The sequence below is a fragment of the Terrapene carolina genome, unplaced genomic scaffold, assembly GCF_002925995.2.
Source record: "Terrapene carolina triunguis isolate 2854851 unplaced genomic scaffold, T_m_triunguis-2.0 Scaffold120, whole genome shotgun sequence".
NCBI classification, from domain to species: domain Eukaryota; kingdom Metazoa; phylum Chordata; order Testudines; family Emydidae; genus Terrapene; species Terrapene triunguis.
Genome location: NW_020664471.1, coordinates 8061343 through 8076322, shown reverse-complemented (window position 1 = coordinate 8076322; position 14980 = coordinate 8061343). Strand labels below are relative to the sequence as shown.

The 14980-nt window shown below is 37.8% G+C and overlaps 1 protein-coding gene across 1 annotated transcript in view; it reads right to left on the bottom strand.

Annotated features, from left to right (window-relative positions):
- Nucleotides 1-14980, bottom strand: part of CAMKMT (calmodulin-lysine N-methyltransferase) — a 365373-nt gene that overhangs the window by 59259 nt on the left and 291134 nt on the right. Inside the window, exon 4 of the mRNA XM_024210700.2 lies at nucleotides 1193-1253. Within this exon, the coding sequence (XP_024066468.1) occupies nucleotides 1193-1253 (61 nt within the window). The remainder of the gene's footprint in view (nucleotides 1-1192; nucleotides 1254-14980) is intronic.

Here is a 14980-nt window from a genome sequence, read left to right as displayed (position 1 = left end):
AGTAAATATAGATTCGGTGATTTTTATAAAATGAAAATTAAAACCTATATGGAAAACCTATCAGCTTTGAGTTTACTGCACAGAAGGCCTGATCCTGACAAGAGATGACTAGGTGAAACTGCCATTGGCTTTAATGGACGTTTTGATTGCTCAGCAGCTCTGAGTACTACACCCAGACTTAGGGACTTTTATAGAGGCAGATTTTTAAAAAATGGAATACAGTGATCCATAGCGCACACCCATCGTAGTACCTTGTGTGCAACATGGATCAGTAACAAGCAACCGACAGGACAAGTAGCTGGCTGAACCAGGCATTGGGGAAAAGTGACTCTGTGGGGCAAGTGACAGAGGAAGTCTTTATGCCAGGCTGGGGAACAGAATGGAGAAGCTCTGTTGCTGCTACTGTACTATCAAGGCTGAAGTAACCTCCTCGGGTCTTGCACTGCCTTATGAAGGCCAGGGTCAATGATTGGTGAATATAAGCAGTGATAAATCCATTAGCTTTGCTCCTGCCTGTCTCCACCTGACCCTCAAAGAACAGTTGTTCACAACTGTGTAGGGAGCTTGTGTACAGATGGACTCCACCTACAACCCAAACCCTACACCATTGCTCCTGTACAATGGAACTGCAGGGATTCCGCTGAGCACAGGGCCTTCTACGTCCCCAGAAGAGTGGAAAGAATGTAGGGCTTGATTTATTTTTTATTACTGTAAGAGTGGCTAGCAAGTGTTTGATAGGCATGTTATATAAATATGGAAAAAATAAATACATAAAATGCAGAATGACACAGAAACGGGGTACACGTACATCACTACATAATATGAATATGATGTACTTTATCAGATAATACTTTGCTTGCTTTCCCAACAGAAATCCATTTAAAGAGTGTCTTTTATTTTTCCTGACCTTCACAATCAGTAATGATCGATCGGAGCTTCACTTTTGTTTCCCAAAAATCAAAGTGGAATAAAACGCCTTGAGTGGAAATCAAAAGTCTTTGACATATAACAAAAAGCTTGCTGTGCAATATTAATACCCAAAGGCAGCTCAAAATTCTTTGTTACAAGCAACATGCTTTCACCTTGAACTTTTTAAATTTAATCTGAAGATTTAAATCATAGCAATCTTTACCAGGTAAATACAATAAAACCAATGGATTGGAAAGCATCTTTTATGTTCAATTCTGTGTACCTGAACATTTGATTTTGCTTGAGGCAGTAGAAAGCTAGCACCTCTTCAGAAGGCCAGATACCTATAAAACATAAAGATATTTCCTTTTTTAGAATAGATATTTTTTCTTCTGAAAGGTGTCATTAATATTTAATAGCTGTTTTTTAGATCTGTACCAAACCAAACTTTTACTGGATTTATTTTATTTTATTTTTAAAATGTGCCACAGTATCAGAGAATAAAAAAAAGAACAAAACTTACAATAGCAATGCTTCTAAGGCTTTGTCTACACTACCCACCTTTTAGCGACACAGCTGTGCTGCTATAGCCGTGCCGCTAAAATGCGTGCAGTGTAGCTGCTGTTTGTCAGCAGGAGAGAGCTCTCCTGCCAACAAAAAACATCCACCCGCAACGAGCGGCAGTAGGTTTGTCAGCAGGAGAGCGCTCCTGCCGACAAAGCGCTGTCACCCTGGCGCTTTTCGTCGGTAAAACTTTTGTCGTTCGGCATGTGTTTTTTTAACACTCTTGAACGACAGAAGTTTTACCAACAAAGTTCCAGTGTAAACAAAGCCTAAGATACCCAGCAACAGACTTTATATGAACATCGGCAAGGCTAATCCATAGCTGTCTACTTGTTTAAAAATTAGGCACCAGCATCAACATTAAATAAAATCAAATTCTAAGAAACATCAATTTTATACCATATATTTGACATTTTCAGCCTCAGTAACTATTGGTAGGCAACAAATTAATACATTCATAGAGTTTAAGACCAGAAGGGACCATAAGATCATTGTCTGGCCTCCTGTATATCACAGGCCATTCAATTTCATCCAATTCCTCCTGTATTGAGCCAATAACTTGTTTGACTAAAGCATCTCTTCCAGAAAGGCATCCCAACTTGATATGAAGACATCAAAAGATGAAGAATCCACCATTTCCCTGATAGTCTGCTTCAGTGATTAATCATTCTCTCTGTTCAAAGTGTATATCTAATTTCTAATCTGAGTTTGTCTGGCTTCAGCTTCCAGCCACTGATTCTCGGTATGCCTTTCTGCATTAAAGAGTCCTTTAGTACCTTGTATTTCCTCCCCATGAAGGTACTTATACACTGTTCTCAAGTCACCTTTCAATCTTCTATTTCATAAACTAAACAGATTGAGCTCTTCAAGTCTCTCATTGTAAAGCATTTTATCCAGTCCTTGAATTATTTTTGTGGCTCTTTTCTGCACCCCCTCCATTTTGCAATTTCCTTTTTAAGGCATGAAGACCACAAGTGGATGCAATATTTCAGTATTGGTCTCACCAAAGCCATATACGGAGGTAAAATCATTTCCAAATTTCTATTCACTACTCCCATTTATACATCCAAAAAAGAATAGAGAATAACTTCTAACTTTTTCAATTGAATTATATTCAGTTATGAAACGTGCAGTGACTCTGTGGCAAAGTTATATTTGTGTGTTTTTTCCTCCATTATTATTGGTAGTGAAAAAACACTCCTATATATCAATTCGTAAGTCACAGCTTGGGCTGGCCTACTAGCTTTCCATGAGAGTGACCTGGCTTCAGAAGCAAACTATGCCTGTTCGGAACTAAGAACTTCATAGATCATATACTCTTATCTGCTGGGGAGGTGAACGGGAAGAGGAAGTTTATGCCTACGTTTTGTGCACTCCCACAGGCCCTAAAAGTGACACTGCAATCTCATGGGACTACAGTGAAAGTGTATAATTCAAAGCTCCCATAAGCAAAGAGGTGGGGTGGCACTGGAAAATAGTCCGCCTGAAATTAAAAAGGTAGAAAGGTAGAAAGACCCAAAGTTCCTATTTTTGGATATGACTTCCAGAAAAGGGTTCCACTCACAACAAAAACACCCACTCAATTCTTAGAGACAGTAAAAAGGTTATTCAACAAATAGCAACTTGTGATTTTTTCAACAGTGCATAAACTTTTTCTATTTCCTCATTTCAAAGTTCCCTGAAACTAGGAAATGACCTGAAGAAGGAAACATGAGTAATATCGCCCTTAGAGACTCCCAGTAATTCTCCCCAGCAAATGTCTTAATAGTTTGAAATAACCAGCTGTTACCACATTGTAATAATTCTGTGGCTACAGATACTATAGGGTCATCATATTCCACACATTTCATTAGTTGTTGTAGTAATAGGCCTTATATGTCCCATGTGGGCCAGTTCCAATCAGCAGAATGCAGCGATACACATTTTCATTAGACAGTCCATTATATACTCCCAGGCCAGGCAAAGCAGTAAACCTCAGATACGGGAAAAAGAAGATTTCAGAACCAACCATCAAATGCCAATTATAATGATTCCATAGCTATGTAGACTTCAACATTTTCAGGTATTTTGCACAGCGTGTATGAACTTTTGGTCATTAATAGCAATTGAATTCTGAACCTTCTAATAAAAAAAACCAAGGTCCCCACAACATGGGTTATTAATTATTATTATCTATTATTTCTTAAGCACCAAAACAATGGACTCAGTGACATATAGGACACAAAGGAAGGCACAGTCCATGCCCTTTGCAACTTACAAGATCAATAGACAACCAAGATCAGACATAAACCCACAATGGGAAACCTACAAGATGGTGCTAACTTACAGTGTTTCTTAGCTATAGGAAACTCTTCATTAGCTATATTAACATTGAGGTTCATATCCTTGATGCACTGCAGTCAACAGAGACACACAATCACATACATATCTGAATAAGTTTGATATTCTATCCAGTAGAAGGCAGTGGTACATATACACATTATCTAGTATGTTAAAACAGATTCTGGCAGGGTAAACTCAGAGCTTGTCTACACAGTACCACAGTGTAGACTGTGGGGTGTGAATTACAAAGCATGCCAAAGAGTTGCACTCTAACTGCCCTGTGTGTACGCTGCTGGCATGAATGGAAAGGTATCTAGGTCACGTTAATGTAACCCTGCTTGAAAGAGAACTACCATAACATGAACTAGGTACTTTTTAGTTCATGCCTGCAGCATCCATACAGGACAGTTAGAGAACAACTCTTTGGTGTGCTCTGCAATTCACACCTCCTGTAGTCCTCATAACAGCGCAGTGTAGACAAGGCCTTAGTCCTTCCATCCTACTGAAGGATCCAGACAAATAAATTGAGTATAAAACTTACTATGTATGTGGATCTTTCAGATCATATATTTTGAAAAATCCTTTCAGCTCTTCAGAGTCATAAAAGATGTCATAACTCATTTTATAAGAATGGATTTTTGCCCCATGGTGTTCTTGGCCAACACTTCCCCTTCTCTAAATCACTGTGCAGCCTGACTGCCGTCCTCAAGAGCGTTCCAGTCCATTCAATTGCTACCCTCAGTTTCCCACAGCTGGCTACTCTTGCTTTGCATTGTATATATACAGTTTGTAAGCCATTTCTGAATAAAAAAAGATCAGATATGTAAAATTTAATATTTTAATTAGTGTTGGTTCACATACCTACCAAAAGCATTGAAGGAACATTATTATTTGTACAGTTCACTGTAATTTAGATTTACATGGTGTCTGAAAATCTGTTATTTTTCTTATATACACCAGGGTTAAAATCACATATTCATACACAATTACCCATTTCTCAGCAATATGATCACTAAGGAAGCTAGAGGATTTTCTCTTTTTTTTTTTTGAGCATTGAAATATGTTAAAATGACAGATTTTACATTGAATATAATAACTATTTAAGTATTTAAGTGAATAATATAAGAATGTTTCAGTTTGCAGCTGATAGGGGTGTACTTAAGCAACAACAGTGGTTTCTGGTGTTTAGTGAATAAGTGGTTAATTCAAGACCATTTGTAATACTCTACAATCCACATTAAAAAAAACTGTTTATAGCAAACTTTGAGTCTAAATGACTCTTAAAAATACTTGTTTTTGTAGCAGAGGGCCCTGAGTGTCTGAGCTTGTCGCCCATTGTCCAAAATCAAATGCTTCTCACTTTGATGTGGCTTTGATTGAAAAGACATCCTGACTGAAGTCAAAGTATTCACCAAATCTTTTACTATTGGACACCAGTTCCTTCACCCTGCCACCACACTGTGTTAATACCTACTTCCTCGTGGCAGCAGCTGCTTATACACCACTTACCCCATCACTGGGAGAAAGGAAACAGCATTTTCTGAAACAAAAGTGCCATTCTATAACCAGCTGCTAGCAACACACACTGCACCTCTCTCGTCCCCCTTAGGGGAAAGTATCACCTCCATAATGATCCAAGATACCGCCAGCTAAAGAAGCAAGAGTCAGAAGGTCTCTCACGAACCCAGGTCTCAAGTGTGGAAGCACACTGTGCTACCAACTAAGCCAGCAGCAAGAATACCTTTGTTAATTTTAGTAAAAGGAAAAGCTTCTCTTGCCTGAACAGGTAAGTAAGCCTCTTTGACTGCTTTTAGAAAAGGGATAAGCTTAAACATCCAGGTGGAGGAGTTTGCACTCTGCCTTCTACTCTTTCATCCTGACCTACATTTTTCAACATTGCGACCTACATTTGTAACATAGTCAAACTATAAAATAGTATAGTTTCTGTTTAAAAAGAAAATAAATGCTCAGTTCTGTTATAATACAATGTCAAAATCCACAGTAGTTAGCATATAGCACTAATTCTTCAGAGACAAAAATATTATCTATTACTTCCTGCTATACAAACATACACATACATGTGCATATGGGTTTTGTTTCATGCAAAAATACTGTAAAGACTTCTGGGTACAATTAACAAAAAGATGCCTCTGATTTTACATGCATAAAATTGGATGGGCACCTATTTGGATGTGCAATTACTACTGCTTTTACACTTGCAAATGCTTGTTTACAAACTTACACCTTTGCATGTACGAGAATAACTGCACCTCTTCACATCAGAACAGTTGTGCAGGAAAAAATAGGCAATGGCTCTATTGGACTTTACAGCTCCCCTTCATGTCAAGGTGTGTTTGTGCATGTGTAGCTGTACAGTACTCATTGAGATTTAGGAGAGGGACTGTGCCTCAGCACAAAGCCTCCCAGAATTCCCAGGAATACAGCTGCTGTGCTGCCTTTATGCACACTGCAACTTCCTTTGGCTTGCTGATGCAAAGTAGTCCATTGCTCCACTCCACCCTGATTCTTTTGCAGTGATTGCCAGAAGAGGTGCACTACACTGCCAGAACTACTGGCTCTAGGTATCTACACAATGCTCATTATGACTGTACTGGCATGTGAGCACCTTAATTACTAGATGGGAGGGGTGGTGAAGGACGTGATGTTTATTTTATTTGTACATATTTCTCTAGCACTCATTGCCATACCATCGTATCAGAGCACCTCGCCAACATTACTGGACTTAGGCTCACAAGAATCCCTTGAAGTCATGAGTACTATTATCCCTGTTTTACAGATGGAGTATTGAGGCACAGAGATTAGGTGACTTGCTCAAGGAGGTCACACAATAAGTCTATGGCAAAGCCAGGAATAAAGCCCACATTTCCTGATTCATAGTTCTGTGCTTAAATGACAACAAAAATCCTTCCTGCCCTATAGAGAAAGAGCAGCTAAAGAAGTCATGCTACCCTGAGGATGCTCAAATGGAGTTGACTTTGCCACAGTACCCATGGCAGAGTCAGTGCCCTGAAATGGTGCCTTCAATTCCTTCTGTTTCAGCACAGCAGCTCTTTTAGCAGCCTTAGTGGTATGTGGCCTAATAGGAATTTAAAGCAGGCCTGGAAGGAATACTTGCAACTCAATCTCATTGTGAGGGACATCATCATTTCAGGTAAAATCAAACCTACTGTTGTTCCTACTCTATTACAGTCAGTTATTGGCATGAAAAATGACGAACCATGAACGGGAGATTACAGAAAACTTTCAGTTGAAAGGAATTATCCAACACTTTTTAAAGATCCTTCATCCACTATTTTTACTTGTCCCTTATTTGGTTCTTAACAACTTATGTTAAAGACTAGTGTCACACATTTGAAAACTCACAGACTGAAAACTGTTACAAAGCTTCTCCAAAAAAGTAGCATATTGTTAGAATACTTTCAGTATACAATATCCAGTATATTTACATATACATCTGTACAGAAGGAGCCAATATGCCTCTTTGCGCTGCTCCACTGGCACAGAAGAGTCATAAACCCAGCTGATTCAGCTAGCTGGGACGTCTCCCTGCACAGGGGGAATCCTTGGGAGGTATAGGGTCACTGTAGCAACTCTGTGCCACCTCCCAGCTACACCAAACAATCTCAGTCCAGTCCATAGTGAACAGGTATCTGTATCACAATAAAAATTACCAAAGTCATTGGTACTAACTGGCAACTGTATTGGTAATCTCAGCTGAGGTACCAAGGATTGAATTGAGCCACAGAGAATTAACTACTCTTTCACCCCTAGAGATCAGGTTTCAGGCATATTGCTGGGGCAACGCGGGGAAACTTTATTACTGCCTGTGCTGTACCTATTCTGTGGATAAAAGGTTTCAGTTTCCAGGGCTGTCAATCCAGTACCTTTCAAGTGCACTAAATTCACAAAAAGGAAGAAGATGCACTGTAATTCCTAGGTTTACAACAGCTACAAGATACATTTTATCCTCAACTGCAGAAAAATATAGAAAAACAAACATGTCTGCCAGTTACTAGTTATGCTTATATTACTAGTATGCTTATATTCTAGGTAATTTACAACTGTGTCCTTTTACTCTTATTGTAACATATTTACAGTTGTACTTTTAAGGTATGAAAAGTTTAACTCTTTGTTTTCAACTCCAGAGACCCTGCCTTACATTCATCTCCTAGTTTACAATAGGTCACAATAGAAAATGAGTTTGATGATCTCATTCCAATCTCCTTTTGTGTGCATCACCACCTCACAATTTAGCACGAGAGACTGTGTATAGTATGCTTAAGAGAGATCTAGGACTGGAGAAGAACTGATAGTGCAGGTCAAGATTGAGATATAATGGCAGAGTTGTATGGAGAAAATTGCAGAATGCCTCTTAGCCCTATGCCTGGCCTTAGCCAATGCTATCAGTCCCTCAGTACTGAGCACTAAATTCACTTACAAATGAAAAAAAAGTCTGAAAGTGGGGAATGAACAGCATGGTGAGAGCTAAACACAAAATAGACAGAGTGTGATCAAACTCTAAACATTGCCCAAATATCACAGCTTGAGCCCTTCTCTAATTTTTTTATGTCACCAAAAATGTGTACTAAGATCAACGATAGGATCAAAAGTCTTCATTTTCACTAATTAGGTCATATATCACACAAAAGTGGAATGTAAGTGAAAGGTTAGTGCATTAATCCATGATGCCTAGGTACCCACTTTCAGTGGACTGTATCTGAAAAAGGACAAATAGATATAACAAGTTACTACTGGTATGAATAGTTTTCAGATATCATAAAATTTTAGAGTCAGCAAAAGAAAGTTTATCATACAAAATCCCTTTTATGCTAGCCCAAACACAGGAGTCTAATCAGCATAGTAAAATGAAGTAGGCAGGAATGTAGAGAAGGGAATGATTAAACATCTGTTGTTGTTTTGTCAATGTTTACAATGTTTTAATTCATAATTTTCAAACCTGGGGGCCTAAATTCAGGCACTTACATCCACATTTAGACTACAGTGAAAGTTAATGGGAGCTGTGGGTGCTTGGCATCTCTGAAGGAGGGGTCACTTTCATTAGGGTATTTAAATATGGAAGTAGGAGGCAAATTTTCACAAGGCCTCAACACTCACAACGGGGGCCAGATTTTCAAAAGGGTAGCTACTGAGGGTTGAGCTCTTTTGAAAATCTGATCCCAGGTGTCTAACATTAAATGCCCAGTTTTAAAAGTTTTAGACTAAGTACACTTGTTAAATGGGCTGGGTGATAAATATACTGTGTGAGTTTTTTTTTTAACAAATGTGTTCAATAGTATTTACCAGTATCAGCTTGCACCTGAACTTTTCTACATGTCAATTCTGTCCACTCTCACCCACCTCCTCCTTTAAGTCCTGTGAAGAGGAGCAATTTGTGCCTACACCAGAGGGACAAGATTCCCCTTCCCACAGCAGGAACTGCCACAAGTGAGTTTCAAAAGGTAAAAGAATACTAGAGAAATTGAGGCTATAAAAAGGTACACATCTCCCCACTTTTTCCTCTTCACATATGTTTTATACAAACCCTTGCCTTTCTCTCAATCTACAATGGAATTTATGATATTCAGATCATTGAAAAATATGTATAAGCACTGGCTGAGATCTTCAGCCTGGGCAAAATGGCCTCAGCGCTGTATCTCTCACTTTCATCCTCATTATTATTCATGACTAGGAGGGAAACATGATGGTCTGCAATCTGCAAATTTCTTTTATAGCACAAACTTAAGAGGCTGTGTGGAACTGATGTGGAAATACAGTAACAAGTAAAAGCTGTAAATGTACAGCTATATGTAAAATCCTCAAACTGTACAAACCTACTTGTATGATTGTCTTTAACACCTTTTTTCAAATGAATGAATTTGATTTAGTTTTCTTTACCCAGTTTTCAAATAGTCATTAAAAATTAAACAACACTGGAACAAGCCTTTTGTGATTATAGCCTTCACTCTCCTGCAACAAACTGGATCTATAAATTTACGTACCATTGTAGATGTAAATTACAAAATTTTATATTCAACTATATTAAAACATCTATTCCAAAAATGATTACCAGTTGTGAAAAGCAGACAGGCTTATCACTTGCTGTCAGTTGTTCATGTCTAGTTAAGCAATAATGTGCTAAAACTGCTCTTTTGTTTTGTGTAAGAATTTTGGCAATAGAAGAAATGAACACTCGTTTAATAAAAACTCAGGCTGCTTTTTGCTTTGATGGAGGAAGCAGCTGCCTGTTTTCATTTGCTGCAGAGCAGCAAAACCCATCAATATAATAAGCAGCTTAGATGCATCCATCCACAGCATCTGTAAGGATATAGGGCTATTCGCTCAAAACCAATCCTTGGTTTAATTTTAACAAAGATGTGTCTGACATATTTGAAAATTTATTATAATAGGGTTTTGAAATACTAACAATTTCTGTTTTCTTTTTAAATACTTTTCACGGATTTTGAAAGGCAAGTATACATATCTGAATGATGGAAATGATAAAATGAATGTTGCAAAAGCAAACTGCAGTGCTAGCCTAAAAATGCAAAGATGGAACATTAAGAGCATGTCTTCTGGTTCATATTCTCTCCCCTCTCTTCAGAACATGGGGAAAAAAAGTATTTCAACCTTTTCAGTATAATTTTTTCAACATATACAAAGGTAAAGGGAAATGTCAGATATTAATATTATGGAAAACTAAAAACTGCAAACATTCTAGTCTGCATTGCACAATTGAAAGTATTACATTTAGATACTAAGTTTCAGCAAAGTGAGTTTGTCCAAGTGACAACTTTGAATTGCAGTACAAAATGGTAATTAAAAATAGAATTACAGGACTTTCAGATATAATTATAAAAACACACCGAGATGATAAAAGGATATCTTGCATATAAACCACAAAACTCTATTTTCCAATAACACTAACTCTAAAATGTGATAGTGTATATTTAAGCTTTTAAAAATTCTAAGACATTATTATTTTAGTGCTGTATAGCATTCTAAGACCTTCCTAAGCTGAGCTTTTAGATGATTTGCACATTAACTGAGAAGTCAGATAATTCTTAATCCTCCTCTTTTTCAGATCCAATAATGGATAAGGGAGCATCTTAGTATGATCAAGTAGCAATCTGCCTAGCTAGAGTGGTAGTATACCTGAATTTAGGATTAGCCATTGGGTTTTCATAATATCTGATTTAAATGAGCACTCATTTTGAGAAGTGTAAAGAGAAAATATTCTATGATAGCTGAACTGATAGCTTTTCCATTTAAACATGTAGTCATGAATTCTGAGTATATGCATATGTATTTGCTTCCCATGCAGAAAGTTCTATAAACAAAAGAGGATTTTCTAAGAGTGCTTCCTAGGCATTCACAATATCTTATGGATAAATCATATTTATCTCAGCTGTAGGCTTGTATCCGTTCCTAGTCAATTCCAATATTCTTATTTTGCTATGTATAGCTGAAATCAATGTGTATCAGGAGACAGGCTTGGCACAGGTGTGTAACATTAGCAGAGGGGAAGAGAATCCTCAAAATCTGTAGAGCAATCACAGATCCAAACCTTGGTTACTAATACCGTATTATTACTTTTTTTTCTTGGGCATTTGAAAAGGATGGGGTTGTTTATTAATTTGGGACAGTAAAGTTTGGGGGATGGATCTATTTATGACTGTGGAGGTGCTAACACTCAAGCTAAGTAGTTTGATATTGTGTGTAGGTGTTTGCCCCCCTCCTTTTTTTTTTTTTTTGGTTAATTTTATGTTTTGGAAGAAGCATCCACAGCTTCAGATGAGTGCTTATAATATCTGGGTTTTTTTTTAATTAATCCATACAAATACCACAGCCCTTGCATTCTAATGACTTCTGTGTTTCACTGTGCTGTGTTTCACGATGAAGGGTTTATCAGCCAGTCGATGCCCACCACATAGATCACCACACAGATCACCCACTTGTTTGGCCCCTGCCTTTCCCAATCTGTGTTGCTGTTGGAGATAGCCACAGTGTTCATAAGGGTAGAGTTTCCTTATGCAGCCTCTCGATAACCAGCCCCTGGCGCAATGGAATTCCACTGTATTTGGGGCCTTATGCTCTGGCAGAGGTGGCTGTGCCCTGTGTTCCACATGGAATATTCAGATCCCCATATTTAATCAACCTTTTCTCCCTTCTAATTACATCTGCAATCAATGCTATGTTGTGCCATTCGCTAAAAGCCACACCATTTTCACTAGACTGCATAGGACCCCTGGAAAGCTTTAATACCATTTAAGTCCCACTGACACCCTTAACATGGGATTTAAGTGGTGCAGCGTTCCTTGGTGGAACCTCTGCACAGGGATGAATCACTTCCTAATATTCCCAGCCGTGTATTGACATTGATCTGCGTGAGATCGGAATCCAGACTGGAAGTATTAGAAGAAAAATAACACTGACACGTTCAGTGAGTGAAAGCATTTTTAATAGTCTTCTGCCAAAGAGCCAGGGTTAAATAAGCATGAAGACCTGCATTCGTGGGGCAGCGCGAGGGAGCTTGCACTGCAGTTGCCCCGGATGTGCCTGTTTTGAGAATTAATAGACTTCAATCTCTATAGCTATCACCCTGGCACTTTTCATGAGCACTAAATACAATGGGCCAGATCTTCAGCTGGTGTAACTCAGCATCATCAGTATACACAAGCTGAGGATCTAGTACAATATTTGAAATATTCATTTATTAATGTGTTTTTGAGAGACAAAGTAGCCTTCATTAAAGCAGTATTACACTGACAATGCCACTTAGGAGCAAATTGTGCCCTCAAACGCATGTGTATGCTTCCCACTGAAATCACTGTTAGAATTATTTTAAGTGCATTTGGTGGGAAGTATGAAGACAATGGGAGCAGAATTTGGCTTCTAGAGAGGCTTCAAAAATTAAGAAATGCTTTTCAAAGATTTGTTTCATATCTCTCACTTAACTGCAATAACATTTGCAATTTTGACTCAGTTGGCCATATCATTATTTACCAAGTCAAAGCTGATGCAAAAGAGCAACAAAACTGCGCCAAACCTCACAGGGCTACCAGTTTTCAGCTGAAAAAGATCTGGGTTGCATAAATGCCAACTCTTTCATGCTGGGATGAAGAAGTGTCCTAAATCAAGAATAATGTACTTTGCCTAGTCTCTGTGAAAAAACCACAATGTACTCTATTGACTTATGCTGCTCTTCATTTTGTCCTAATTTTTTGTTTAGGGGGAAAAAAACCACCTAACAGCAACCCCTCCTCCCATCAACAATCATATAAAACAAACAACTATAAAATGGTAGCGATTTAATTCAGCGAAGGATAAATAACAAGATTTTCTCTTGATACAAATAATATCAGTTCTAATATTTTAGTTAAAAATGTTAGACGTACAAAACAACAGGTTAATTAACACCATGAATGCCTACCAAAGAGAAGGCCCTGAAGTTAGTGGATCAAATTGAATCCTGATGAAAGTGGGCACAACTCCACTGACTTCAACAGAATTGCCCTGCTTATACAATGGTTGAATCTGGCCCAGTGTCTTTTTAATATTGTGGTCTAAGTATGAGGATTTCACTGTATATGTTCAGTTCCGTGGTGCTTATGGCCTCTGGGTAGAATCTGCTTCAATATCTAATTTAGGCCACTTCATTCTTTGAGGTATGCTCTGACTTTCAGTAACCGCAAAGCCAAAAAGTTCTCTGTTTCTACAGATCTTCTCACTCAGACATTTCTTGAAACACTTGAACTTGTATGTCAAGCTCACATATTAGCAGACAGCTCATGCAATAGCTATATTATTTTTCTCTAAATGAGATTTGAGCTTGTGACTTTTAAAATGGAGCGGTAGGTGTGCAATCTTCTAAAATGAATGCTCTTTTTTCAGGATTAAATGTATTTTGCCAGTGTGTTTTCATATAGTTCTCCTTTGTCAATAAGGTGTCAGTACACTAATAATAGGGGGAAGTCCTTATTTTTATTTATTCAATCATTTGTTTGTGTGTCATCTCTATTGTAATTAGCAGTTGACAACAAATTCCAGCACTTATTTTATTCTGCCAGAGTTTCAGTCACAAAAGAGTAATTTCCTGGTTTTGTTTTGGAAAAAATCATGAATATATACAATTGTCACACACAACATAGTGTTGAAAATGTAATAATTTTCTATGTATTCTCTTCTGAGAATCGGTTCTATATTCCTGGATTGTCTTTGCTCTCAGGAACAGAACTGAAATCTCTACTTTGGTATTTATCCGCGGCTGTGATAGCTCAGTTGTCTGCCTCCAAATGCCAAGATAGGGGGAATCTCATCATCCAGAGACCAGCTACATGATGGGCAGTTAATAGATATATCAAACCTTAGGATATATGCTAAGCTGAGGAGATGATTGGTCGGTTGATATACTGATTGATTAGCATAGGGAGAATGGGTTTCTTCTTGACAACCTAAGATTATGCTTCAGCTAAGCTCAAATTGCTTACACCTCTTCTATTGGGTTTAAAATTACAGCCCTGTCATCTAAAATCTCTCTTCAATGAAATTTTTACCATATATAAAAATTAAAGGGAAAAAAGAAAGTAGGTGCATTGGATAAGAGTAAATGGAGTAGATACATTTCATACTACTGCTGTTGGTACCACTAGAAAAAGTTGATAAGTAAATCCACTTGAAAAATGTTGCACATTCTGTAAACTATTACAGAGATATATACAATAATTTAGAGGGGTAAAAAAGTTCGGCATGCTAAAGAGAATGAGTGTTCACATTACTGCTATAAACACACTACAGGTACCGTACTATGCATAAAAACGATGTTATGAGCAGTTGTGCCACGACTAATATAGCTTTGTCCTCTGTATAGGTTTCTTTTTGGTTTGAAGGTATTTCTTTTTGTTTGCTTGAAATGTACTTTATATTATAGATGATAGGGAAATGTACTACAGCTATAGCAAAATGTAACTTCTGAATCAACAGTGCCTGCATTTTACAAGTTGCGGAAGCAACATATACATTTGCATCCATTTCGATCAGTTTTCTTTCATCACCTTCCCAGGAAAAAATGTCACACCTGTTTCTTAAGAATGGAATAGCTGGAGATAAGCTGTGCTCTTAATATACTTTAGATTGTAACATCATCAGGGCAGGGACCATGCCTTAT